The sequence below is a fragment of the Sander lucioperca genome, chromosome 9 (assembly GCF_008315115.2).
Source record: "Sander lucioperca isolate FBNREF2018 chromosome 9, SLUC_FBN_1.2, whole genome shotgun sequence".
NCBI classification, from domain to species: Eukaryota; Metazoa; Chordata; class Actinopteri; order Perciformes; family Percidae; genus Sander; species Sander lucioperca.
Window position 1 is genome coordinate 16,349,084 of NC_050181.1, and position 26,369 is coordinate 16,375,452.

General features: G+C 40.9%; 2 protein-coding genes and 1 pseudogene across 4 annotated transcripts; all 3 read left to right on the top strand.

The window, feature by feature from the left end:
* The first annotated feature begins 1,550 nt into the window (after positions 1-1,550).
* Positions 1,551-20,023, top strand: LOC116046956 (alpha-1-antitrypsin homolog). Of its 2 annotated transcripts, none has more exons than XM_036005168.1 (5): positions 1,551-1,567; positions 11,745-12,363; positions 17,114-17,384; positions 18,450-18,597; positions 19,706-20,023. In XM_036005168.1, exons 2-5 carry the CDS (start codon positions 11,754-11,756, stop codon positions 19,895-19,897), a joined length of 1,221 nt encoding a protein of 406 aa, XP_035861061.1. In that variant the 5' UTR covers positions 1,551-1,567; positions 11,745-11,753; the 3' UTR covers positions 19,898-20,023. The 2 variants fall into 2 exon arrangements, with proteins under 2 accessions (XP_035861061.1, XP_035861059.1); XM_036005166.1 differs by lacking the exon at positions 1,551-1,567 and adding an exon at positions 11,115-11,215.
* LOC116046958 lies at positions 2,298-26,369 on the top strand (annotated as a pseudogene).
* On the top strand, positions 2,326-5,869 carry LOC116046957 (alpha-1-antitrypsin homolog). 2 transcript variants are annotated; one of them, XR_004898302.1, is made up of 5 exons: positions 2,326-2,983; positions 3,579-3,849; positions 4,120-4,267; positions 5,204-5,528; positions 5,576-5,869. XR_004898302.1 is itself a non-coding variant. In XM_031295426.2 (4 exons), exons 1-4 carry the CDS (start codon positions 2,368-2,370, stop codon positions 5,393-5,395), a joined length of 1,227 nt encoding a protein of 408 aa, XP_031151286.1. In that variant the 5' UTR covers positions 2,359-2,367; the 3' UTR covers positions 5,396-5,616. The 2 variants fall into 2 exon arrangements, 1 of the variants encoding a protein (XP_031151286.1); XM_031295426.2 differs by having other exon boundaries at positions 2,359-2,983; positions 5,204-5,616.

Below are 26,369 nucleotides of genomic sequence, written 5' to 3' on the forward strand. Positions count from 1 at the left end.
TATCAAAAAATCAAATCACACACTCCACAGCCATTTTCATTCCAGAGCTCGCCTCCCTGCACGCACATGTTCCACCTATGGGAGGGAACCTCGGGAGTTCCCTCCCGAGGCTATTTTGAAGCGGCACCATTGCTCCGTCTGTCGCTAAGCACTGCCGAAGACGATTTTGATTGGTTTAAAGACCAATAAACCGGAGCACGTTTTTCCCCTACCCAGCAATGTTTTGTGGACTAGCCAGACCCTCCTCTGCAGCACTGTGAAGGAAGGTCTGGCAATGCGAGACTACCGCTGTGGTGATCCTGGGTTTTGTTAGTTTCCTGTTTTATTTTGTAGTCTCTCTGTTTCTCCCGTATCATGTCTTGTTTGACTTCCTGCCTTGTGTTTTTCCCGCCTCTGTGATTGCCTGTCCTGCCCTGATGTGTTTCACCTGTTTACCAGCCCTCATGTCACCTGTCCCGCGTTACTACCTTCGGTGCCTTGTGTATTTAGTCGTCACTCCCCGAGCCGTGGCTTCCAAGTGGTTTTAGCTTTTCAAGTTTTAATTTTCCCAGTGTGTATCGGATTTTGTGTTTGATTTTTTTCAGTTTACCGGTTTCCAGATAGACCTGCCTGACTCAGGACAACTTTTGTTGTAAGCCCTTTTTTACTTAAATATATCTTCCAACTCTTCCTGCTGCCTTTTCATCTACCTGTTTCCAAGTCGTAACAATGGCCCTTTTTCACAGCATACATTTTGACTTGTCATAGTAGGAAAAGCACAGCTGAAATTGATAACCTTAATGATGGCTCAATTCCATCAAGTGTCCCAGTAAGCTATTTTCAGTGAGTCAGCATGCACCATACCAGGGCCTCTCCGAAGTGGAATGCAGCCATCATTAACGGTTTTGAATACACACATGCTTTTCCTACTATGACGTGTCAAAATGTCTGCTGTGAAATTATATTATTGTATTGTTTTGTAGTTTGACATGAAGCAGAATAAAGTTTCGTCAAGAAATACTACCATACAACAGAGTGTATGTCTGGACTGTGGGTGGAAATGCACAGGCACGGGGAGAGCATGCAAACTTTGCACAGAAAGGCCTCAGCCAGCTGACCCAGTAATATTGATGAATGGCTGTGTGATTTAGAATACCAGTTCATGCTATTTTATGGGAAAATGGCGTACCAATTATTTTCATCACAGAAGTCAAGTGAAATTCAGCATGACTTCAGTCTGAAAGGAGTTACCCTACACGCAGGGATTTCTTGTTTTTCATTTGATTTCTTAAAGTATGATTTTATGTTAACATAAGGTTTTGTGATGCATGCATTACAAAACAAATGCATTTTATAGCAGACATTTATAGAGCAGCCCGTTATTGGCTGCCATTGGTTCATTAGCCACGTTGTGCTGAGTGAGTTGCTTTGCATTAGGGAAAATAGTCCGGGCAGATATCTCTTAGCCCAGGACAGAATAGAGGTTGGTCTTGGCTAATGTTTGACCTAACTGTCAGCTGACTCTCCCAGCTCCTGTATATATTGGGGAAGTTTCGGGCAGACTGTCTGCAGCAAAGAGGACATAAAGGTAAGCATGCACATTTTATTGAAACACGCAAATTTCTTTTAAAACTTGAAACTTTAGGTGCATTAGACTTGTGTGTCCTGTTTTTTTCTTTTTAAAAACTGAGGACACATTGAGACTATATATATATATATATATATATATATATATATATATATATACACACACACTCATTCAATACATAAACTCAAAATAAACAAGTTGTTATAAATGTACAACAGTGTCTAGGGCACTCGCATGCATAGACAGCACAGGAGGTAGAAAAGTCAAAGAAACGTCAATGCTATGATATATCAACAAACTGTTCAATACTTCATGTATAACACTCCTAGCTACATCTACCAAAGTCTTCACTCAGCCATAAAGTTATCATGGACTAAGGAAAGGTTTGCCAGATGGAGACTTGTCATCTGGCCAACTAACAGAATACCTTAACTACTCTAAATTAATAAAATGCAACATGTCCCTAACCCATTGCGTAAACGTTGGGGAATTTCAGTCTTTCCATCTGCCCAAAATTTGTCGCCTGGCTATCAATCAGGTTTACATGCACACCAATATTCCACTATTATTCAGAATATGACAATATTCTGAATTTGATACAGGTCATATAAACGGCATGTTCCGTACACAATGTGTCCTGTTATTTCAAAGCCTTCAATCTGTCTTTCTGTTTATATATAAAAAAAAAAAAATAAAAAAATAAAAACATTTCAAAATGTTGTGTAAATTATCAAATGATTTCACCTATTTTGATTGAGCCCAACTTACTTCCTCTGATTTTCCCTGGACAGGCTGTAAAGATGCGTGGGATCTTTGCTAGTTGTGCGCTCTCAGCCCTGCTGCTGGCTGCAGCCTGGGCAGACCACCACCACCACCACGGCTCTGAACACAGCCACGAGGGAGAGTTGAGCTGCCACAAACTGTCCTCTCCCAATGCTGACTTTGCCTTTGCCCTCTACAAACACCTGAGTACCAACGCTGCTGCCGGAAAAAACGTATTCTTCTCACCGCTGGGCATCTCCACCGCCCTGTCCATGCTGTCTACAGGGGCCAGTGGTGAAACCCACCGCCAGCTGTTCTCCAGCTTGGGCTACAGTGCTCAAACCCAGGCACAGGTCAATGAAGCATACGAGCATCTCTTCCACATGATGGGACACAGCCAGGAGAGCCAGCAGCTGGATGTAGGTAACGGTGTGGCCGTGCGCTCCGGCTTCAGTCCTCTGGAGAAGTTCCTGAAGGATATCAAGCACTACTACTCTGCTGATATCTTCAACGTCGACTTCACCAAACCTGCCGAGGCTGCGGCACAGATCAACACCTTCATTGCCAGTAAAACCCAGGACAAGATCAAAGATATGGTGAAGGACCTGGACAGTGAGATGGCCATGGTGCTGATCAACTATGTCTACTTCAGAGGTAGGACACACGCGCATACAGATACATTCTGAAAGGGAACAGAGCATTCACGCAGATAGCCGGCTGTTCTGATGAACACGTAGAGACACAGCAGCTATACCGGTTTAGCCACACGTGTAGTTTACGGAAAGATGCTACTAGGACTGCAATTATAACGATTATTTTCTCAATTAATCAATTAGTAGTTTGGTCGACAAAATGTCAGTGTTTCCCAAAGTCGAAGGTGTCGTCTTCAAATGTCTTGTTTTGTCCACAACTTAAATATATTCAATTTACTGTCACAGAGCAGTGAAGAAACCAGAAAATATTCACATTTAAGAAGCTGGAATCAGAATTTTTACTTGTTCTTTGATAAATGACTCAAACCGATCAATCAATTATCAAAATAGTTGGTGAATAATTTAATAGTTGACAACTAATGGATTAATTGACTAATCTTTGCGGCTCCTAGATGCCAGGTATATGTTAAACAAACCAGTCTGAAAGATAATGAAAGAATGCAAGATAATACATACTGCCACATTATGCAAAACCAGGATCATTTGAGTTGACCTACAGAAAACTACATAACCCCCCTCCCCACTGCCTCGTACAGGACAATGGGAGAAACCCTTCGATGGGAACCAAACGCACAAGGCAGACTTCAATGTGGACGAAGCCACCAAGGTCCAAGTGGATATGATGAAGAGGAATGGCCGCTACGAATACTACCAGGACGCCGACAACCACACCACGGTTGTCATGCTACCCTACAAGGGCAACACCTCCATGATGATCGTCCTGCCCGATGAAGGCAAGATGAAGGAGGTGGAGGGCTACATCAACAAGGACTACATCAAGCACTGGCATGACTCGCTCTTCAGGAGGTAAGAGAGGAATTTGATTTACTTTTAAATCCTTTTCATCATGGTTGTGACGTGTGTTGTAGACAGTAACGGTGTGCTCATTTGCGGGATTGTAGGGAATGTGTTTGCATGTTTTTGGGGTGTTTATGCTGAATAAAAGATGTACAGTACCAGTACTGTATTTGATTTGCTCAAGGTGTCCATAATAAGTACAACTCAATTTGACTTAACAAGCTGTAAGTCTACTGTATATTCCATTGATTGACACTGGTGATGTTCTGTGTTTCTCAGCTCTGTGGATCTGTTCCTGCCAAAGTTTTCCATCTCTGCTGAAGCCTCCCTGGACAGCCCACTCAAAGAACTGGGCATAACCAACGCTTTTGCGGACAACGCTGATTTCTCTGGCGTGTCCGACGAGATCAAGCTCAAAGTCTCAAAGGTAGGATCAGCAAACAGTCCTCCACATGTTTGTAATGGGAATGGAAATGGCAGTTACTTATGGGGAAATTTTAACAGGGGGGAACTTGTGGTCTAAAGGTTTAGAAAAGCGTGCTTGTGACCGGGCAGTCAATCCCAGCACCTTCCCGGTGTGATTGTGTAACTGTGCGAATGTGATCAGAGCGTTTCTGAAAAATGATGCCTCTTTTTCTCTGAAACTTCCCTGAATAAATAAAGGTTACTAAAAAAAAAAAAAACAAACAGAAGATTCTCTAAAAATCTTTTGAACACCGCTTTTATTTTAGGAATCTACCCAAAGATCATAAGTACACCAAAAGTGAACCAAAAGTCATAGCTATGTCTATGGCTTTGCTCCATGCTTAAAAAAAAATCAATTGCATTATTTTGGAAAAACACCAGTACACCAAGTCACATATTCTGCAAATGTTTATAACTTTTCCTCTAGAAAAAATAACCCATACAAAACGGGAAGCAAAACTTTGTTGAGAAGGTTTAAGGATTGTTTAATTTGTTTGTGAAAGGAGGATTGAGTACTGACTAATGTATACCTCGTAATGTGAGTTCAAACTATAAAACGCTGAAATAACCTTAAATTGAATCGTTTATGCAGAAATTTGTTACATTTTTGGAATGTACGAATGAAATATCTTGAGTGTTTTTTTTTTTGGTTTTTTTTCCCCTTTCTTTTGACTTATGTTTGTCTGTTTGAATTTTTGTTTCCATCACCTTTACCTCAGTGCAGATTTGACCGGTCAAAGTACACTTCTGTGCGTTTGGAACTGTACATGTGTTTATGTAAAAAAAAAAAATAAAGAATTTCACAAAAACATAGATTAGAGTAGATGCTGCAAAAACCCTTTGCTAAATACAGTTTTCCTAGACCTGCGCTCTAATTCGACTCCCGCTTCCTCCCCAGGTGTCCCACCAGGCAGTGCTGAGCGTGGACGAAACGGGAACAGAGGCAGCAGCCGTCAGCACCATCGAGGTCATGCCCATGAGCATGCCTGAAACGATAAAACTCGACAGACCCTTCATGGTCCTCATCCTGGAGCACTCGACCAGGAGCATCATCTTCATGGGAAAGATCAGCAACCCCACAGCCGAGTAAAGATGCTAGGGAAAAGATGAGTGTTACATGTGTTCCTTTTTCACACTGTAGTTGGGTTTTTTTTTGTTTTTTTTTTAGCCAAAGGACATTAGCTCCTTTTTTTTTTTACCTTAGCATTTGCAAGCCCTGTAATGATGTCACAGTGATATTAAGAGCCTTGGGGGGGGGGGATGATAAATGGACAGTTTGATGAACAAGATGACAGATCTATCATGGAGTAACAAATGTCTGTCCATTAATCTGCTATGCCGTCTGTCAACATGACACATTTATTACCATCTGTCATCTGAATCTGGTTTGGTGTACAAATACTGAAATGCAAAATTGTATATTGTATCCAGCTTGACTATGTGATGCAGATAACTAAAACATTAGATAAATCTTCTTTTTTTTTTTTTTTAAAACGTGCTTACACTCATTTGGCTATTGCTGTTTCAACATGGTGAAGTGAAATAAAGAATTTTTTAATCTGGGGTTCATAGATCTAATTATTTTACCAAATGGCTGTATATAATGAACTAATGTTGAATTATTTAGAGAAGGAACTTTTTTTTTTTTTTTTTTTAAGGCAGAAATGTGTGCCTTTACATTTCCCTCAAGCTGATTTTTGTATCTGTGTGATTTATAAGCTCATACCTATTTAATGCAAGTGTAGTCCATATCCTTGACGTTCCACTTCCGTGATTGCTCCGGTGCCGCAGGAAATTCTGCCGGCTGCATGTATTTTCGCCAATGTCAGCCTCCTTCTTCTTTCTTTGTGTTGGAATTTTAATCTCCGGTGGATTCATGAGGGCTGTGGTTAACTGCTCCTCTCCTAAGATCTCTGCAGGGTAAATCCAGACATCTAGCTAGCTAGACTTGAGTTTTCTCTCGCACGACTATTTTACAGCGGCTCCTTGCAGAGCTTTGTGCTGCCCATGACAATTGTGATTGGTTTAAAGGATATGTGGACTGGCCAGACCCTCCTCCCCACCGCCGCGTGTGGATGGTCTGGCAAAGCGAGACTAATGCAAGTGTGACACACATTTTTAGGCCCCTAATGCCCCAGCGGTTCTTTACCCATGTGTTTACTGGGTTGGGTTGCATCAGTAAAGAGAGCCTTGCCAGAAATCTCTTGACACAGAAGAGGCTGCTCCTCGTTAATTTTGAATAGAACTCTCAGCTGACTTGCTTGGAATGGTGAAGTGTCTGCTAAACCGCTGCAAAGAGGACACTAACAATAAGCATGGCTCTAAAAAAATGTGGGTGTTAATTTTCTAAGAATTCAGTGATATGTAATTTTCTTTTATCTTTCACCCTCCACTGTCTCACACAGGACAGTCGGCGACCCCATTCCTCCCTTTACAGGCAAACACCGCCATATATTCTGTATTTAAAAGTGCAAGTAGCCACCGTGACGCCACCCATTGGTTTGTGGACTATAGTCTTTGCACCTGAAGATTCATATGAGCTGGCTCCTTAGTCTTGAAATGACGACCCAACAATTTTGCCTCCTCTTTCCTATCCCGGAATTAAAATGGGTCAAGAAACGTATTGAGTAAAACACCTCAGTGACGTGTAAAGCGTAGCCAGAGGGTAAAAAACAATAGGAAGGCAGACTTCTTGAAATTTAACGAGTGCATATTTATTTAGTGTGGCCAAATACATGTATAAATGAGACAAAGTTTAAAATAAATAGACTAATTTTAGGCTATTAATAGAAAACTTGAGCAAATTAAGAAAATCTAATACCAAATATAACAAAACACATGCTTCTGACAGCAAGGCTTACACGATTGAAGGACACTTTACAAGGTAAGTAACACCCCCAATTAGCCCTCAAATGCATCAAACAAACATGAAATATCTCTACACACAAGAAAACCCCATCAGTTTGTTTGGTCCAATGATTTCAGTGATGACATCATCCACACCATAAACATACAGGAAATGCTGGGTGGCTCCTCCCCAAACATTCCTGAATGTTGGACCAAACCACGGAACAAACAAAAGGTGAGTGAGAAGAAACAAACAATTAAAACTATTAAAACCTGCAACTGCAACTAAATCAAATGTATTCTTTAATATAATGTGTTGTTCTGCTGACAATAGTATACTGTGTGTATTGTACCACACAAAAATGACTTAAGAATGATTTTGTTTATCTACATAGTTTAAAACAAGTCACTTTTTCACCATTTTTTGCACCCTTCTCCCTGATTTGTAAAAACTTTTGGCAATTTGTAGTACTTCCAAATGCCCAGTCCGACAGATTGGTACAGCCAACAACACGGAAATAATTGACCATTTTAAGCAACAATAAGGAAAAGTTGTGAGTTCAGTTGCGTTGTTTTTGTTCAGTACCTCCAAAATGGCTGACTTCCTTATTGATGACGTGCCGTGAAAACGCTGCTATTGTTTTAAAGCCTCAAGTTTGGTAGTTTGACCGTCGCCATCTTGGTTTTTTGGAGCCAAAAGTGACTATATTTGGACGACAGGGTGGAGCTGGGGTGGAGTGCTAAGCTTAACGCTAAGTTACCAGCTAGCACTAGCTAGCTGGCTTGGTTTGCAAAGTGAATATGTAATTCACATTAGCTGTGATATTAATTGGGATGCTAATTTTGGCTAGTGAAAAAAAGTGCTTCAAACAAAATGTACTTACAAACTTAAGAGCATCATGTTGTATTAAAGAAGACTTGGAAGAATTGATTGAGACTATAAACGTATTAGGAAATGTTTACTGAGGTAATAAATCAAGTGATAACTAGGGTCATATTTTATAAATAGTTATATAGTTTTCCTTGACACTGACTGAGAGTTGAGATTGGAGCAGATTTAACAGAAATAACAAATATTAGTCTGTTCATCTATTTGTAGTCTTTCACTAATCCGCCATTTACCATCATTTTTTCTTTTCGTCATCTGAACCTGTCTAGGTGTCTGATGTTCTAAATACATCATTATTTATCATGTCTTATTGTAAATGACAGTTAATAGAAGACGGTACAAAGCATCTGCCGACTCATTTCAATCTGGAGAGACAAGTGAATGCAGAAAAAACGTTTATTATTATCACTACAGATATAAAATTATTAAATCTCAACAGAAATTCTTGGAATTGAGGAGTGACTGCTTTAAGCAGTAGCCAGATAAGTCTGTGATCTTGTGATCAGCAAGCAAGTCAGAGATGTACTGAGGAGCTAAACCGTTAAGTGCTTTGTTGCTTTAAGCAGGATTTTGAAAGTGATTCTGTATTGTACCATACGTTTGGTAATGAAGTAATCTTTTCTATGAATGTCATTCCCATGCAAAAACAAAACAAACATGCATCTTTTTAAATTAAATGTATTCACACAGTTTTAAATCTACAGAAAGAAAAATCTTCTCTGATGCAAGAACTACAACATTTATTGGAGTAGATAGGTGAGTTTTTATTAACTCTACCACGACGATTCTGCTGAGGCCAAAACCTGCAAGGGCAGACTGATCTCAGATTTGCATCTATGCAGTTGCGGCAGATATGGAGGAGAACAGTTTGGGTAAGTGCACACATTTCATTGAAATTATTGCATATGTGCTGGTTTTTAAAGATGTGCATCTTGTAGCGAGGGAAATGGGTAATTTTTTATAGGCAGTGGCCCGTGCTCTTGGGGAAAAAAGGAACCAGAGGGCAGAGAGATGCTGAATGACCCATATTGCCACAGGTATGGCATGGCCGCCCATTTGCATGAACAACAGTTCAGTGTCTAAGACCGACTACTTCATGCAGAGGTTTGATTGTGAAAGGTAGAATGCTGCTTTGCAGAAGAGAAACTTTGTGGTGCTGGTAAAATATGTTGTTCCCATAACTTAGGCTTAGGTCCCAATCAGCAACAATTGTATCCAATTATCAGGGAAAACTGTGCATATCGCATCATAGAAAATACCAAAAGCAACTACAAATTTCCCAATAGCCATGTCTCTAGTTAATCTGGGAATTGCAGATTTAATGTTCTTTCCCTGCAAGATTTTTTCCCTTAAGGCTCTGACACACCAACCCGATGGCTGACCATCAGCAGAAAAGGCCAGAGTTGGTCAAAATAATGCCTCGGAACACACCGAAGCGAGGCCGACTTGATCGTTCGTTCTGCTCGTACGCGAGAAGTAATACGTCTCCATAACAGCAGGCGGCACTAATCTGTATTGTCGCCCAAAAAATTTAAACCGGCAGCTGATTGGACGAACGCATCAAGTGGGTCTGGCTTCTCCCGAATTTCAAAACCGACCTTAATGGCAGCTCGGAATATGATCTTGTATTTTACGAAAATAGTTCACCGAAATGTGTTTCTGAAAACATTTTAAGCGAGAAATAGGCCATGCAGTTGCTGAATCTGTCTTCATTTCAGATTGACAAAGGTCAGTTTAAAAGATTTTCGTCAGATTTTGAGAGGCGTTCGTCACGCTCATCCCGCTCATCATTTCCGGGTTAGCACTCCACCAATCAGATTGGTTATTGAGTCCGACTGCCCACAACAAGTCAAATCAGCCCAAATGAAGGCCGACGGTTCCTCCGACTGACAACGGCACGGAACACACCGAACAGACTCGAGTCACTGACCTCGCCAGACTGTCCGACGGCCGATTATGGGGTTGGTGTGTCAATGCCTTTAAGCGAGAAGATATGTTTGTTACAGAGGGAACATACAGCCTACCTAGCATACGAGCAGCGAGAAAACAGAGAGGTCAATGGCCTTATGTGGTAAAGTTATGGGATGGGGTAAGCGTCCATCCTCTGTGCATGAAACAAATGAAATAAAAATACTCAGGTGTTTTGATTGAATAAATATCTTATATTAAAACATCTCGGTCTCCCTGAAACATTCCTTGATTAGTAGAATCAGGAACCACAGAAATCCACCACAATAGCCTGAATGGTGTTGATGTAGGGTTGTAAGGGCATTTGGTTGATGAGCAGAGCTGGCAGAGGACACCTTACACTTGGTTTGAGGAGCTGAGTGGTGTGTTTTCTTTGCGCGGTTACAGCTTGGAGCGGTTGTAGGGCTGGTTGCAGGGGCTTCCTCCCGGGCTGGACATTCACAGATTACCTTGTTAGCCAAGACTCGTAGCTGTGAAAGCTACAGGCCTCGAGCTGGATTAATGCCTTGAGCATAGAACATCTCCAGGATCTCAGAACCTGTATCAACTTGTACTGAATGGTTTAACATAAAGGGAAATTAAATCATGAACTGGCATTGTATATATTATTTTAATGCCAATTTGGTAGACATTGTCCAACCCTGGTATCCAGCCAACTTTTGTACGTGATGGTTAATAAAAAACAGTGGTGCATGTATTGCACTGCTGACACTAAACTTGTGTTATTGAGCAATTGTTTCAAAATGCAATCCTACTGACTAATAGCTGTTTCCACTACAGCTAATGCATATCCTAATAAATGAAAAGACTAGAGGCTAAAAGAATCAACAATTAGTGCTATTTATTTAAAATAAGTTACCATTTCTTTTTAGAAATAATTTAAAGTGGAAATTACTGAAATAAGTTGCTTCATACTTCCATCAAAGGCTCCTTGGTTCTCTTGTATAATTTATTTTTGTGATTATTTGATGATTAATGTAAGCTTGTGTGTATGCAACCTTTTACAGTAAAAGTCTCACCGGTGGTACTTTAACCATTCTGTGTTGCTGTGTGGTAATGATAAAGATAGCTTGGCCAGACATTTCCTGGCACAGGACAGAAAAGGCTGGACCTTGTTAATTTTTAAAAGATGTGTTGGCTGACCCTCTTCGATCTCCTGAATATAAAGATGAACTTTCTGCCAAACTGCACCAGAGGATATCAATGGTAAGCATGGACCCCTATTGACATTAGCTAAATGATTTATATAAATGATGAGGACTTGGACTTATGTTGAAGTGACATTTGTAATTTGTGAAGTTTAGAAAATAACTTTTTGTGGTGTGGAGACAAAGTGTTACAATAGAAGTGTATAACTGTTAAGATTAGATCATCACTGGGTCCTGTTTAAAAGGTACTGAGCCTACCTTCTGTCGACTTTATACTTTTCATTTATCATGTATGTAATATTTCTTTTAATGTAACTTGAAACTTTAGATGTATTAGACTTAAATGTGTTGGTAAATATCAGATTTGAAAGTAAAACTTTAAGGATGTGACATAATAATGTAATAATTGGGAAGTGTAGAGCTGTTTATAGGCTAAACCATATCTGTTTGTCCTGTTTTAATTCAAAGCAATTGGTCTACTTCTTTCCATTAAAAAAAATCATTTCAAAAGGTGTGTACATTATCTATTTCTTCTATCACCTATTGTGGTTGAGCCCAACTTACTTCCTCTGATTTCCCCTGGACAGGCTGTAAAGATGTGTGGGATCTTTGCTAGTTGTGCGCTCTCAGCCCTGCTGCTGGCTGCAGCCTGGGCAGACCACCACCACGGCTCTGAACACAGCCACGAGGGAGAGCTGAGCTGCCACAAACTGTCCTCTCCCAATGCTGACTTTGCCTTTGCCCTCTACAAAAGCATGAATAACAAAACTGCTGCTGGACAGAACATCTTCTTCTCACCGCTGGGCATCTCCACCGCCCTGTCCATGCTGTCTACAGGGGCCAGTGGTGAAACCCACCGTCAGCTGTTCTCCAGCTTGGGCTACAGCAACTTTACCCAGACCCAGGTCAATGAAGCGTACGAGCATCTTTTCAGCATGCATGGAAACAGCCAGGAGAGCCAGCAGCTGGATGTTGGTAACGGCGTGGCCGTGCGCTCCGGCTTCAGTCCTCTGGAGAAGTTCCTGAAGGATATCAAGCACTACTACTCTGCTGATATCTTCAATGTCGACTTCACCAAATCTGCCGAGGCTGCAGCTGAAATCAACACGTTCATTGCTAATAAAACCCAGGATAAGATCAAAGATATGGTGAAGGACATGGACCCTGATATGGCCATGGTGTTGATCAACTATGTCTACTTTAAAGGTAAGAACCAAGTTAAGGTCCATGTCTTATAATTTCAACAGGTAAAGACAGGTATGAAATTATGGAGACTGTTCTCTCCCGAAAAACGCTCCCATAGATCATTTGTTCAAGCCGCAAATATTATACTTAAATATTTACGTTTTTACAGTGACGGCGCACACTAGAAGTAAATGATGATGGCAGCAAAGCAGGAAGTAAGGTGACAAGGGATAAGAGCACCAAAGGAGAAAGGTTGGGGTGGTTGATGGTTTAAACAAACACAGGACTTTCACCCAAAAGAGCGGGCTTCAACCTGTTTGAAAATAAAAGTAATCAGAAAAACCTCTCCCACCCCCCACCCTCTGCGGTCTCAGGGAAAACAAAACACACCAATATACAAGAAAACAAAACAAAAATCCCACCTTGCCTAGTCGCTCTCTTCTAATCGTTGTGGTGTTGAGGTCATTAGGACTGATACTTGTGCTGCTTCGTTTTTCCATAGGTCTATAGTCGATGACTTGGCTTTGTTAATCCTTGCTGTAGAGAGCTCCAGCATAATTATGTCTAGAAAGTATGCCGACCACTGTTTTATGCAAAGCGAGTGGGGGGGGGAAGCCAGCGTTGAGCTATCATTTTCTTGGTTGCGGTTGAGCCGGCTAGCCAAATTTTCTTGTGTCTACCAAGCAGGTGTAATTTAGAGTCGTCATTAAGTAACCAAACAATCGGGTCACTAGGAATTCGACATCCTATCACCATCCATCCATCCATCCATCTTCTTCCGCTTATCCGGTAACGGGTCGCGGGGGTAGCAGCTCCAGCAGGGGACCCCAAACTTCCCTTTCCCGAGCCACATTAACCAGCTCCGACTGGGGGATCCCGAGGCGTTCCCAGGCCAGGTTGGAGATATAATCCCTCCACCTAGTCCTGGGTCTTCCCCGAGGCCTCCTCCCAGCTGGACGTGCCTGGAAAACCTCCCTAGGGAGGCGCCCAGGGGGCATCCTTACCAGATGCCCGAACCACCTCAACTGGCTCCTTTCGACGCGAAGGAGCAGCGGCTCTACTCCGAGCTCCTCACGGATGACTGAGCTTCTCACCCTATCTCTAAGGGAGACGCCAGCCACCCTCCTGAGGAAACCCATTTCGGCCGCTTGTACCCTGGATCTCGTTCTTTCGGTCATGACCCAGCCTTCATGACCATAGGTGTATGGTTCCATCCTATCACATCAGATATTATTGACGTTGTTTTATTCCAAAACTCATGCACCTGCTGACACTCCCAGACCATGTGTAGGAAAGTTCCAGTTTGTTCAGGTTGACAGAATGTGCAATAGGGAGTAGGAATGACTTTAGAGATGTATCTCTTCTGAGGAGTCCAATATGTCCTATGGCATATGTTGAAGTGGATCTGCTGGTGATTTGGGTTTGCAACAGTGGGAAATGTTGTCCCAAACTGTCTCCCAATTAATTACGTTCCCCTCAGATGCTCAGCTCTCGCTCACATTTCTTTACTATTGGGCCTTCTCCTACTGATACTTGCATCAGTTTAGCATAAATCCTGGACGCTAATCCTCTCACAGAAGAATCAACAAGCCATTTAGTGATTGGGTGTGTCTCAAGACTGTTCCCCCATGGCACTCTATAACATTTTAGGGCTGATCTTAAGCGAAGATAAAGGAAGAAGGATGTACTAGGGACCTCAAAGCTAGCTCTCAGGTCTTCAAAACTTAACATACCTTCATCATTGAATAGCTGGTCTAAATACCTCTGTCACTCCACTGGTTACAAGTAAAGGGTTTGTTACTATACATTAGGTGTGCATTGTGCCATATTGGGGTATTCAAATGCCACTTATTGGTGTATCGTAGGTGCTCCTCAACCTGTTTAAAGTTGGTCAGTGTGTTGGTGATAATAGGGCCATGGGCTAGCGTACACTTTTTTGGGCACACACCTGCAAAAGCAAGATCTTGCAGTCTTAGACTTCCAGTGAGGTTTTGCTCTATTTCTCTCCATGGGACTGTAGATGAGGGGTCCATCCACACGGGACCCGTAGCTGAAAGGCTCTGTGGTACACTTTAAGGTTGGGGCGGGCCAGGCCTCCCGTGTTTGTGGTATGTTGCAGGGTAGAGTATTTGAGCCTAGGTTTATTATTCCAAATATACTGCCAAATTACGGCATCAAGTTTCTTCCAGAAATGTATTGGTGGGGGTAAGGGGATAATTGTACTTAAGAAATTAACCTGAGGAACTATGTTCATTTTAACAACAGCAATCCTGGACCGTAGCAATGTCAGCAGCGCAGACCACTTGGCCAGATCTCTTTGAACACTACTTCGTATAGTTTCATAGTCCTGGACAACTCGCTGTAGCGATGCGTGAATGGTGAGGCCCAAATATGTCATTTTGCTTTGGGTTGGTATTGTATCACTAATAGCTGATGTCACCTGTGCGTTGTTCAACAGAAGATTAGATTTATTCCAATTGATTTTATAGCCGGAGATTGAGCCAAATTCGTTAAAGATCTTAAGAATTTTTGGGACAGAGTCCTCAAGGTCAGAGATGTACAGCAAAATATCATCTGCAAATAACGATATTGAGTTGTTATTGGATTTAATCTGGATATTACATATTTTATTTTGCCTTATGGCTTGGTTCAAGAGAGATCGCAAATGGCATGGGAGATAGCGGGCATCCCTGTCACGAGCCCCGTGCAATGGGGAATGGCTGTGAATGCAGGCCATTGGTTGAGACTATGGCCATGGGACTCTCATATAAAGTACGTACCATGTCAATGAATTTGGCTCCCAAACCAAGCCTCTCCATTACTTGCCACAAGAAGCTCCACTCTAGGCGGTCAAAAGCCTTTTCCGCATCCAGTGATAAAACTGTTGCTGTTGTTGGAAGGTTTTTGGCTTCTTCTATTACATGGAATAATCTGTGTGTATTGTCTGCAGCGTGACGCTTTGGTATAAACCCTGATTGGTCGTGGTGGACTAGCTTCTCAATAAAGCGTTCTAGGCGTAGTGCCAAGACTTTGGAATAGAGCTTAATATCCGTCCCAATGCTGGGCCTGTAGTTTGAGCACTCCGTAGGATCTTTTCCCTTTTTGTGTATGACCGAAATTAGTGCAGTGTTGGTTTGTTGATGAAAGGTGCCCCTCTCTATGGCCGAGGTTAAAGTTTGTAAAATGGTAGGTCCTAGTATGTCAAAGTATTGTAACAGAAGTTCTGATGGAATTCCGTCCAACCCTGGTGTTTTCCCTTTCTTAGCTGTTTTTAACGCTGATTTAAGTTCCTCTAACGTTATAGGTTGACCCAGTTCTTCTGCCTCCTCTGGGTCAAGAAGAGGCAGGTTTAGCTCTTTCAGGAACTTTTGGCACTGTGTTGGATCCACATTGCAGGAGGATTCATACAACTTTGATGCTGTTGATAGCTGATAGGTTGGATATTCACATGTTTCAAATGTATTTCATAGCTTGTATGTAGTGTACTACACAATAAGGATAGTCTGGGGACAACCTTCACCCACAGGAATAGATTGGAATGTGTGAATCTATTAGAAGCATCGGCCATAGTCTGGATTGTGTGAGTACAAAAAAAAGTATAAAGGAGGAGTTATTCTGATAGTTCACCAAGAAACCTTGGCATATACATTTGGTGCATGTCAACTGTTCTCCCTTTCATGAAAGTTTGTTTGTTGTGTGAATAAAGCTGCATTAGTCTGATCTCATTGGACTCAGCATTTGTCAATAAAGCTGCATTAGTCTGATCTCATTGGACTCAGCATTTGTCAATAAAGCTGCATTAGTCTGATCTCATTGGACTCAGCATTTGTCAAAGTCTTCATCTCATTTCCAGATTTTTCCCAATATCAATAGCAGCTCTGGATTCGCTTTGTTTTAATTTCAGAGGAAGCAATATGCTTGGTTTGCAACCACTAAAATAGTAATTTTGCCTCACTATGTGCATTATGAATTCAGTTCTCTTTCTTAGCAAATAATTTAGGTCTGCTCGATTTGTGACTAAGATAGTATGTGTAGATTTAGAAAAACACGTTTTTAGAGACTGCTCTAACGATTTACAACGTTTGTCCAACTCCGCAATCCTTGCCTCTCTTTTTCTTCAAATTGACCACAAAGGAAGATGTGAAATCTCTAATAAATCCTTTAGTGGCTTGCCAAATGTATGCCGGGTCCGAAACTGAGTCAGTATTGATTGATATAAACTCCGCCAGCTTGGCTCTAAACTCTGTATCAAAAGCTGTGTTTTGGAGAAGGGAATTGTTAAATTGCCATTTCCTAGATCTTTCTCCTAACATATCAATAACGGAATGTGGTTATCAGCGCATTGTGATCAGACAGAATTGCTGGTTCTATTGGTGTCGTGTGGAACATTGCCTTTCACAAGTTCACTGGAGCACAAAATATAATCAATGCAGGAGTGGGTGAGGTGACGTGTGGAAAAGAAGGTGTAATCCTTGCTAGTAGGATTGTGCATCCTCCATATATCTGTAAGATGGTGGGATTCCACAACTGCTTTAAACATGTCCGATATGCGTGTTTGGGCTTTAGTGTGATTGACCCCTGATCTATCCTGATTTAAATCTAGTACTCCTATTAGAGGTTGGGAACAAACGACCCATACAGTCATTTGGTTAGGTTTCTAGGAAGGAATGATGATTGTAAAGCATTATTCAACATTAAAAAAAGACTATATATAGTTTACACTGACATATCTACATTACTGTCCTCTTCCCCTGTCCACTGCCTCATACAGGACAGTGGAAAAAACCGTTCAATCGGGACGAGACACGCAAGATGGACTTCATAGTGGACAAGACCACCATAGTACAGGTGGACATGATGATCAGGACGGGTGACTACGACACCTACTGGGATGTCAACAAGCACACCATTGTCATCATGCTGCCCTACAAGGGCAACAGCTCCATGATGATCATCCTGCCCGATGAAGGCAAGATGAAGGAGGTGGAGGGCTTCATCAACAAGGACTACATCAAGCACTGTCGAGACTCCGTCTCAATGGAGTAAGAGGAATCTCTATTTTTGAATCCCCATCCTCTAGTGATTGAGAAAGTGTTGACATTAGATTTACTTAAACAGCAAGTAATGTGTAATAGGGCTGCACAATATATCAGTTTTTTTTTTTTTTTTATTGTTGTTGCAATATCAACATGTGCAATAGACACATCGCGAAAGGCTGCGACATATCGCGAAAGGCGCTGAGATTTTTGGAGAGTATCAGCAGTGGTGGAAGAAGTATACAGATCCTTTACTTAAGTAAAAGTACTAATACCGCATTGCGAAATTACTCTGTCACAAGCAAAAGTCCTGCATTGGAAATGTTACTCAAGTATGTAAGGATCATCAGAAAATGTACTCAAAAGTAAAAGTACTCAATGCAGAAAAATGCACACTTTTTCAAAAAATGGAAACGATCCAAACTGTTCTGTCCATCAACTCAAGTGTTTAATCAGCTGAATCATGACAGCTGTACTTGTAGGCCTGTGTATTGTTGAGTAGTTTAATTTATATTAAATACTGCATGTGTTTTGTGTGCAAAAAAATCTTAATTTAAGTATCAAAGATACTGTCTGATGAATGTAGTGGAGTAAAAAGTACAATATTTCTCTCTGAAATGTAGTGGAGTAGAAGTAGAAAGTGGCATGAAAGAACTTAACTTAAATACAGTACTTAAGTAAATGTAATGTTCTTAGTTAAATTCCACCACTGAGTTTCAGTAGAAAACTACACTTTAAAGTGTAACTATAGTTCTTCTTTTTAAAGGTGCCTTTTATGTTCAATAAAATGTTGGAAATGATTTATTTCCCTTTTTTTTTAATTCAACAAATAATTAGCTGTATTTTAGCAGAATACTAAAAGCAGCAGATATGCAGAACTGAGTACACTTTAATAATATATTATTATTAAATTTATCGCAAGTAATATCATTATCGCAATATCCAACAACGTTATCGCATCGTTTATTTTCCTCATATTGTGCATCCCTAATGTGTAATTTAACTAGACAAGCAGTGATATAACTGTATATTCCATCCAATGTGACACTGGTGATGTTCTGTGATTCTTAGATATGTAGATCTGTACCTGCCAAAATTTTCAATCTCTGCTGATGCTCCCCTGGAAAACACACTCAAAGAAATGGGCATAACCGACGCTTTTGAAAACAAGGCTGATTTCTCTGGCATGTCTGACGAGGTCCCGCTCAAAGTCTCAAAGGTAGGAGAGGCAAACATTTCTTCTTAAGTTCTTATGAACATGGCAATATGCCTACCTCACTGCATGAGCAGTGGTTCAGGAAAAACTGCAGAATAGAGACTTTTAATCCCAATGCAGCCCTCTACTGCGCACTGTCAAGCCACAATTACATACGGAAGATAGTCTGGTTACATTGTGTACAGTGTTGCAGTACTCGATCAGTCTTGGTCTTAAGACCGATCTCAAGACCACTTTTTGAAGATCTCGGTTTCAGAATCGACCTCATTTTTACTTGGTCTCATCTCGGTTTCAGATATAGAAGACTCAGGATTTTATTTCAAGACCACAACTGCAGGGATATCACTAAATTGCCTGTGCATTGTCTAATTTGATGTGTCACATCATTACTGTGATAAGATGTAAAACTTCCTTCCTGCTTCAAATGCAACTTGACTGATTTCTGTTTTGAAATTTGTTACTGTTAACCTCCTCTCCCCGCCCTCTTAACAAACTCTCCTAAGAGAGTGAATCTCGGAGACAGAAGAAGTAGTTCTGGCACAGGTCTGGTCTTGGTCTTCACTCTGTCTCAGCCCCTCAAGGTCTTGGTCTTGTCTTGGTCTCGATACACTCAACAATGATTGTGTCCATCCGGCATCGGACTGTTGTAAAACAACCACAGAAAAATTGTAAATCACTTAAATCGCTCCGCTTATGACTTCCTTTAAGATAAAGTTTAAAAATAATTCCCGTCCCAAGTCCCAGATGACAATACGTTTCCTCTGAGGAAAGGTCTCTACAGGATTTCTAAACTGCCAGTGTGATATACCATGAGGTGGCCCTGAATGCACCCACCTATGATTTCTTCTACGCTATAATTGGGACTTTCATTTCAGAGAATTTCTGAGTTTTTTTTTTTTTTTTTTTTTTTTATATAGCAAATTTATGACTTCAGAGAATATCCAAGTATTTTTTCTAGTAAATTTACGGCTTTAATCTCAGAAATTTCAAGTTTTTTCTCGAAATATTATCCCCCTCTGTATTTTTTTTCTTCTTTTTTTTACCTACAACGGCCCTAATACACAGGTGTAGTTTTAAAGTAAACTCTGACTGCCTTCTTTTTCCTCCACAGGCGTCCCACAAGGCTCTGCTGAGTGTCACCGAGATGGGAACAGAGGCAGCATCCTCCACCATTCTTGAGATGATACCCTTCAGTATGCCACAGTCCGTGAAAATTGACAGACCCTTCTTGGTATTCATCCTGGAGAACGTCACCAGAAGCATCCTCTTTATGGGCAAGATCAGCAACCCCACAGCCATGTAAAGAACCATGACCACAGGTTGCAGCAGCCATAATGAGAAGCTGCTGGAGTGTTTTTGCATGTAAGCATGCACACCTTATGTCTTTAACTTTGAAAAGATAATAAAGGAGGACACTGAAAACAGAAAATAAAGATTTCTTTTTTGTATTCATTGTGCAACATGACATCAAATACACAATAAATGGATACAAAAATTAATTAAATGTGATTTAAAATAATCTTAGACTTCCCTAACAGTGTTATCTGACTGATACCATGACTTAATTTGGTTTGTTTATGGTTTGTTTGTTTATTAAAAGGATCCCCATTAGTGGATGCCGTAGCAGTCAGCTACTCTTCCAGGGGTCCACACTAGACACGCAATACATACCCATTACATCAAAGACATTCCATTACAATAATATATGTAAAATCACATTAATATGCAATCCACTTATCCACGTCGAGGTAGAGGGTGAAGCTTGGGCGTTCTGAAGTGACTGGAGACGAGCATCTATAGCCTGAATGTTGTTGATGTAAGGGCATCTGGTTGATGAGCAAAGCTGGCAGAGGCAACCATACGCTTGGCTTGAAGAGCTAAGTGATATCTTTGCAGCCAGGAGCTTTTGTAGGGCTGGTTGTAGGGGGCTTCCTCCCTGGCTGGACATTAACAAATCACCTCTTTGTTGTTCCTTTTTTATAGATTGTTTTTGGGGCATTTATTATACAGGACAGCTGAAGATGTGAAGGGGTCAGAGAGGGGGAATGACATGCAGAAAAAGGCCGCAGGTGTGGAATTTAACCTGTGGCCGCTGTATCAAGGACTGAGCCTTAGTACACGGGACACACGCTCAACCAGGTGAGCTATCCAGGCGCCCCACACAGAGTTAGCCAAGACTAGCGAGAGCTCCAGGCCTGGGGCCTGGAGCCGGATTAATGCCATGAGCATATAACATCTCCAGGATCTCTGAACCTGCATCCTCTCATCTTGTATCCAAACCATTTAGTAATGGTTTAACATCGAGCTAAATGAAATCTCATCGTGAAAAACTGGCGTTCTATAAATTATTTTAATCTTTCAACTTTCAATCTACTCTCAAAAGGAATCCTGTTGACTAGTGGCTATATGATTTACAATACCAATTAAAGGTATTTTCTGAAAATAAGTTCCTATTTCATCAATCATACCGCTACTTGATATTGTCACAGCAGAGGTAGTTCTAAAGTGAGGATTTGCAGTTATGTCAAGGGAAATTAATTTACATGACTTCATATACCCTTTACTAACATGCCACATTGTATACTGAGTGCCTGTGGTGGACACTGTCCAAGGTAAGATGTCCCAGGTGCCCCACTTAAATCCATGATGGCTCACAGTTTGGCGTTATATTAAGTAGATTTGACAAATCAACACAAACTACTGTAAAACAAAATACTTAAGGGATGATGGTTTATTATTCCTGAGTTGTGTCCTTCTGTCGTCCAATGTGATGTTTCAGTCTGGACCAGTGTTGGGGTAGTTACTCAAAAAAATTGATTACACATTACTAGTTTTTTTTAATGTAATGCCTTACTTTACTAGTTTACTACTTTTATTACTTTAGTAGCTTGCAAAATTGTTCCTGTCTAATGGCAGCCGTCCGCTCTTCATTATTTGTATCTTGCCCAGTATGTTTCGGAAAGATGGCGAACATTTCCTCCACTATGTATGCTGCCACAAGCCCACTTATCTCTGCTTTGTTTACCTGCTGCTGAAAATCAAGTCTTGGCTGCTTGGTTTGTGTCGGCAACATGTTCTTTTCATCAGCGTCCGCGTCACTCAGGGTCTGGGGGTCTTTAGCGACTAGCTTTGTGTTAGCATGTTGCCTTTGCAGATGCTTGGACAGATTGGAGGTTGTGTTTGTGGTGCAGGAGAGGTGTTTGTGGCCTGGGCACAAGTTACACTTTATAATCAAGTGTTTGTCCTTTCGCGCAACTCATTTGAAGTAATGGGCATACCTCCACCGCTCAAAAGACGTCTTCTCTTCAGCGGTGGCTCTGCCATTTTTGTTTCGTGTTACGCAAACTCGCACGAATAGGGACATTTGATTTGTTTTTCTCTCCTCCCGTTATGCAGATAGTTGAAGAACCATTAACGCAAGTAACACAATCATTTTTTGATTAGTAACTGTAATGTGATTACTGAAGTTATCAACAGTAATGCATTACGTTACTGCGTTACAGGCAAATGTAATCTGATTACAGTAACGCTTTACACTGCTCTGGACACATGGTCATATGGCAATTTGATAGACATTCTACCAACCCTGGTATCCAGCTGACTTTTGTATGTGATAGTTAATAAACAGTGGTGCATGTATTGCACTGCTGACACGAACTTGTGTGTTATTGAGCAACTGTTTCAAAATATTTCAACATGAAGCGGAAAAAGACTTGGGATTTGATATGTTATTTAACTCATATAACTTGAACATGAATACTACTATCAAGATCCATCCTACTGACTAGTGGCTATATGAATCACCAATTACTGCTATTATTTAAAAGAAGTTACCATTTCTTTTTCCAGAAGGGATTTGGGAAGTGGCAATGACTGGAATGAGTTGCTTCATACTTCAACCAAAGGCTCCTAAATCCTCCTTGTATCATTTTTGTCATTATTTGTGTGTAAAGTCTCACCAATGGTACTTTACCCGTTATTTGTATTTTGAGTTGTGTTGTGAAGTGAAGATAGCTTGGCCAGAAATCTTTTAGCACATGACAGAAAAGGCTGGACCTTGTTAATTTTTAATAATATGTGTCAGCTGATCTGATCTGATCTCCTGAATTTAAAGATGAATTGTTTTGCCAAACTGCACCAGAGGAGATCGAAGGTAAGCATGGACCTCCATTGACATATGCTGAATGTTTTATATGAATTATGAGGACTTGGACTTAAATTGAAGTGAATTAGCTTTTTGTATTTGTGAAGTTTAGAAATTAACTTTTTCCCTGGACAGGCTGTAAAGATGCGTGGGATCTTTGCTAGTTGTGCGCTCTCAGCCCTGCTGCTGGCTGCAGCCTGGGCAGACCACCACCACCACCACCACGGCTCTGAACACAGCCACGAGGGAGAGCTGAGCTGCCACAAACTGTCCTCTCCCAATGCTGACTTTGCCTTTGCCCTCTACAAACATCTGAGTACCAACGCTGTTGCTGGACAAAACATCTTCTTCGCACCGCTGGGCATCTCCACCGCCCTGTCCATGCTGTCTACAGGGGCCAGTGGTGAGACCCACCGCCAGCTGTTCTCCAGCTTGGGCTACAGCAACTTTACCCAGACACAGGTCAATGAAGCATACGAGCATCTCTTCCACATGATGGGACACAGCCAGGAGAGCCAGCAGCTGGATGTCGGTAACGCTGTCGCCGTGCGCTCCGGCTTCAGTCCTCTGGAGAAGTTCCTGAAGGATATCAAGCACTACTACTCTGCTGATGTCTTCAACGTCGACCTTACCAAACCTGCCGAGGCTGCAACTGAAATCATTCATTGCTAATAAAACAAAGGATAAGATCAAAGATATGGTGAAGCACCTGGACCCTGATATGGCCATTGTGCTTATTAACTACTTTAAAGGTAAGAAGCTATTTCAAGTCCATGCCTCATAGTTTACCGACTCACCACATGTTAAATAAAGCCGTTTTAACAATGAGTCCTCCCCTGAAAAACGCTCCCATAGCTTGTTTGTTCAAGACGCAATTACGACCTATAGTTTCTAGTGACGGCCCCCAGTAATTATGATGGGCGCAAAGCAGGAAGTTCCCAAATTTCCATATAAGGAGAAAGGTTGGGGTGGTGGATGGGTCAAACAATCATAGGACTGTCACCCAAAAGAGCGGGATTTAAACCCGTTTGAAAATAAAAGTAATCTGCACGTTTTTTTTCACTTTAGGAAAGTCAAATTCAGTGTCACGTGCGTAACTCGTAATTAAGTAACGGCTGATTTAAACTCAAACCACAATCGTTTTCTAAACTTAACCAAGTAGTTTAGGTGCCTAAACTACTTAAAGTTTTTGGGGTCTACATTTCATTTCTTGCACTGTAGCTATGTTAATTTTATACACTTATTGACTAGCTCATTTCTTACTCTTATTTTTACCTTCAATCTGACTGTGAGCAACTGCAACCGAACAATTTTCCTGACGGGATCATATTCTGATTCTGATAAACATAACCAAACTGTGACCGTTTCACAACGTTAAACACGTTTAAAACCACAACCGGCATTCTCTGGTTTATATATGAGGAAGGAAAACGCTCCTGTGGGTCGTATTAGAGGGTAGGAACAAATGACCCATACAGTCGTAAGAACTTGTTGGAAGTATGATGATTGAAGAGCATTATTCAACATTTAAAAACAAATGACTGATATTTTACGTTGATTACTGTCCTCTTCCCCTGTCCACTGCCTCATACAGGACAGTGGAAAACACTGTTCAATCGGACATGACACGCAAGATGGACTTCAATGTGGACAAGACCACCAAAGTTCGGGTGGACATGATGATCAGGAGGGGTGATTACGACACCTACTGGGACGTCGACAACCACACCATCGTCATCATGCTGCCCTACAAGGGCAACACCTCCATGATGATCGTCCTGCCCGATGAAGGCAAGATGAAGGAGGTGGAGGGCTTCATCAACAAGGACTACATCAAGCACTGTCGAGACTCCGTCTCAATGGAGTAAGAGGAATCCCCATCCTCTAGTGTTTGAGAAAGTGTTGACTGGATGACATTTTACTTGAAACAGCAAGTAATGTGTAATAGGGCTGCACGTTATATCGCTTTGTTAAAAATCATTGTGATATTAACTTGCGCAACAAACGCATCGCAAAAGACACTAAGATTTTTTTAGTTAATTGAAAGAGTATCAAGTAGAAAACTTTAGAAAACACTTTAAAGTTTAACCGTCATTCTTTTTTAATGGTGCCTTTTATGTTCAATTTGTTCAATAAAATGTTGGAAATAAATTTTTTCTTTTTTTATATTCAACAGTGAATTTGCTCTATTTTAGCAGAATACTAAAAGCAGCAGATATGCAGAACTGAGCACTCTTTAATAATATATTATTTATCGTAAGTAATATCGTTATCGCGATATCCAGCAACGTTATCACATGTTTATTTTCCTCATATCGTGCAGCCCTAATGTGTAACTTAACTAGACAAGCAGTGATATAACTGTATATTCCAGCCATTGTGACACTGGTGATGTTCTGTGATTCTTAGATATGTAGATCTGTACCTGCCAAAGTTTTCAATCTCTGCTGATACTCCCCTGGAAAACACACTCAAAGAAATGGGCATAACCGACGCTTTTGAGAACAAGGCTGATTTCTCTGGCATGTCTGACGAGGTCCCGCTCAAAGTCTCAAAGGTAGGAGAGGCAAACATTTCTTCTTAAGTTCTTATGAACATGGGAATACACAGTACCTTCCCCACTGCATGAGCAGTGGTTCAGGAACAACTGCAGAATAGAGACATTTACCCCCAGAGGATGCTGATAAAGACCCCTAAGCTTCTACATTTGTTCTAGACCTGCGCAGTATTAGGGCCATTGTAGGTAAAAGTAATAACAGTGAGAAATATTTCACGAAAAAAATTTGAATTTCCGAGACTATAGTCGATTTACGAGGAAAAAAAAAAGTAACTTTTCTGAGATTATAGAGTCATAAATTTGGGAGAAAAAACTCAGAAATCCTCTTAGATTAAAGTCACTAATTTATGAGATAAGAAACTTGGAAAAACCAAGCACCCACCTATGATTTCTTGACAAAAAAACACTATCCTTCAGAATTATTTTTGTGTGTTAATTTATCCCTCTAATTTCAAAGAATTTCGGAGTTGTTTTTTTTTCCACGGCAAATGTATGACTTTATAATCTCAGAAAATAACCAAATTTTTTTGCTAGTAAATTTACTACTTGATTCTTTTTCGGAATATTACCACGGCTCCGTAATATATACATGTATGTTTTACCTAGAATGGCCCTAATACACCAGTGTAGTTTTAAACTAGACTCTGACTGCCTTCTTTTTCCTCCACAAGGCTCTGCTGAGTGCCGTCGAGATGGAAACAGAGGCAGCATCCTCCACCATTCTTGAGGCAGTATACCACAGTATGCCCCGACCCGTGAAAATTGACAGACCCTTCTTGGTCTTCATCCTGGAGAACGTCACCAGAAGCATCCTCTTCATGGGCAAGATCAACAACCCCACAGCCATGTAAAGAAGCAAGGCAAATAAGAACCATGATCACAGGTTGCAGCAGCCATAATGTCAGTAGCTGCTGGAGTGTTTCTGCATGTAAGCATGTACACCTTATGTCTTTTACTTTGAAAAGATAATAAAGGAGGACACTGAAAATGGAAAAAAAAAAAGATTGTTTTTCTATTCATTATGCAACATGACATGAAATACACAATAAATAGATACAAAATATTTAAATATGA

What these genes read in the sequence shown, in the direction of transcription:
- LOC116046957 (XM_031295426.2), top strand. Translation starts at nt 2,368, where the DNA reads ATGCGTGGGATCTTTGCTAGTTGTGCGCTCTCAGCCCTGCTGCTGGCT. An exon ending in CATGACTCGCTCTTCAGGAG is followed by an intron (nt 3,850 to 4,119) that starts GTAAGAGAGGAA and finishes TGTGTTTCTCAG; the next exon opens with CTCTGTGGATCTGTTCCTGC. An exon ending in TCAAGCTCAAAGTCTCAAAG is followed by an intron (nt 4,268 to 5,203) that starts GTAGGATCAGCA and finishes CTTCCTCCCCAG; the next exon opens with GTGTCCCACCAGGCAGTGCT.
- LOC116046956 (XM_036005166.1), top strand. An exon ending in CGAGACTCCGTCTCAATGGA is followed by an intron (nt 17,385 to 18,449) that starts GTAAGAGGAATC and finishes TGTGATTCTTAG; the next exon opens with ATATGTAGATCTGTACCTGC. An exon ending in TCCCGCTCAAAGTCTCAAAG is followed by an intron (nt 18,598 to 19,705) that starts GTAGGAGAGGCA and finishes TTTCCTCCACAG; the next exon opens with GCGTCCCACAAGGCTCTGCT.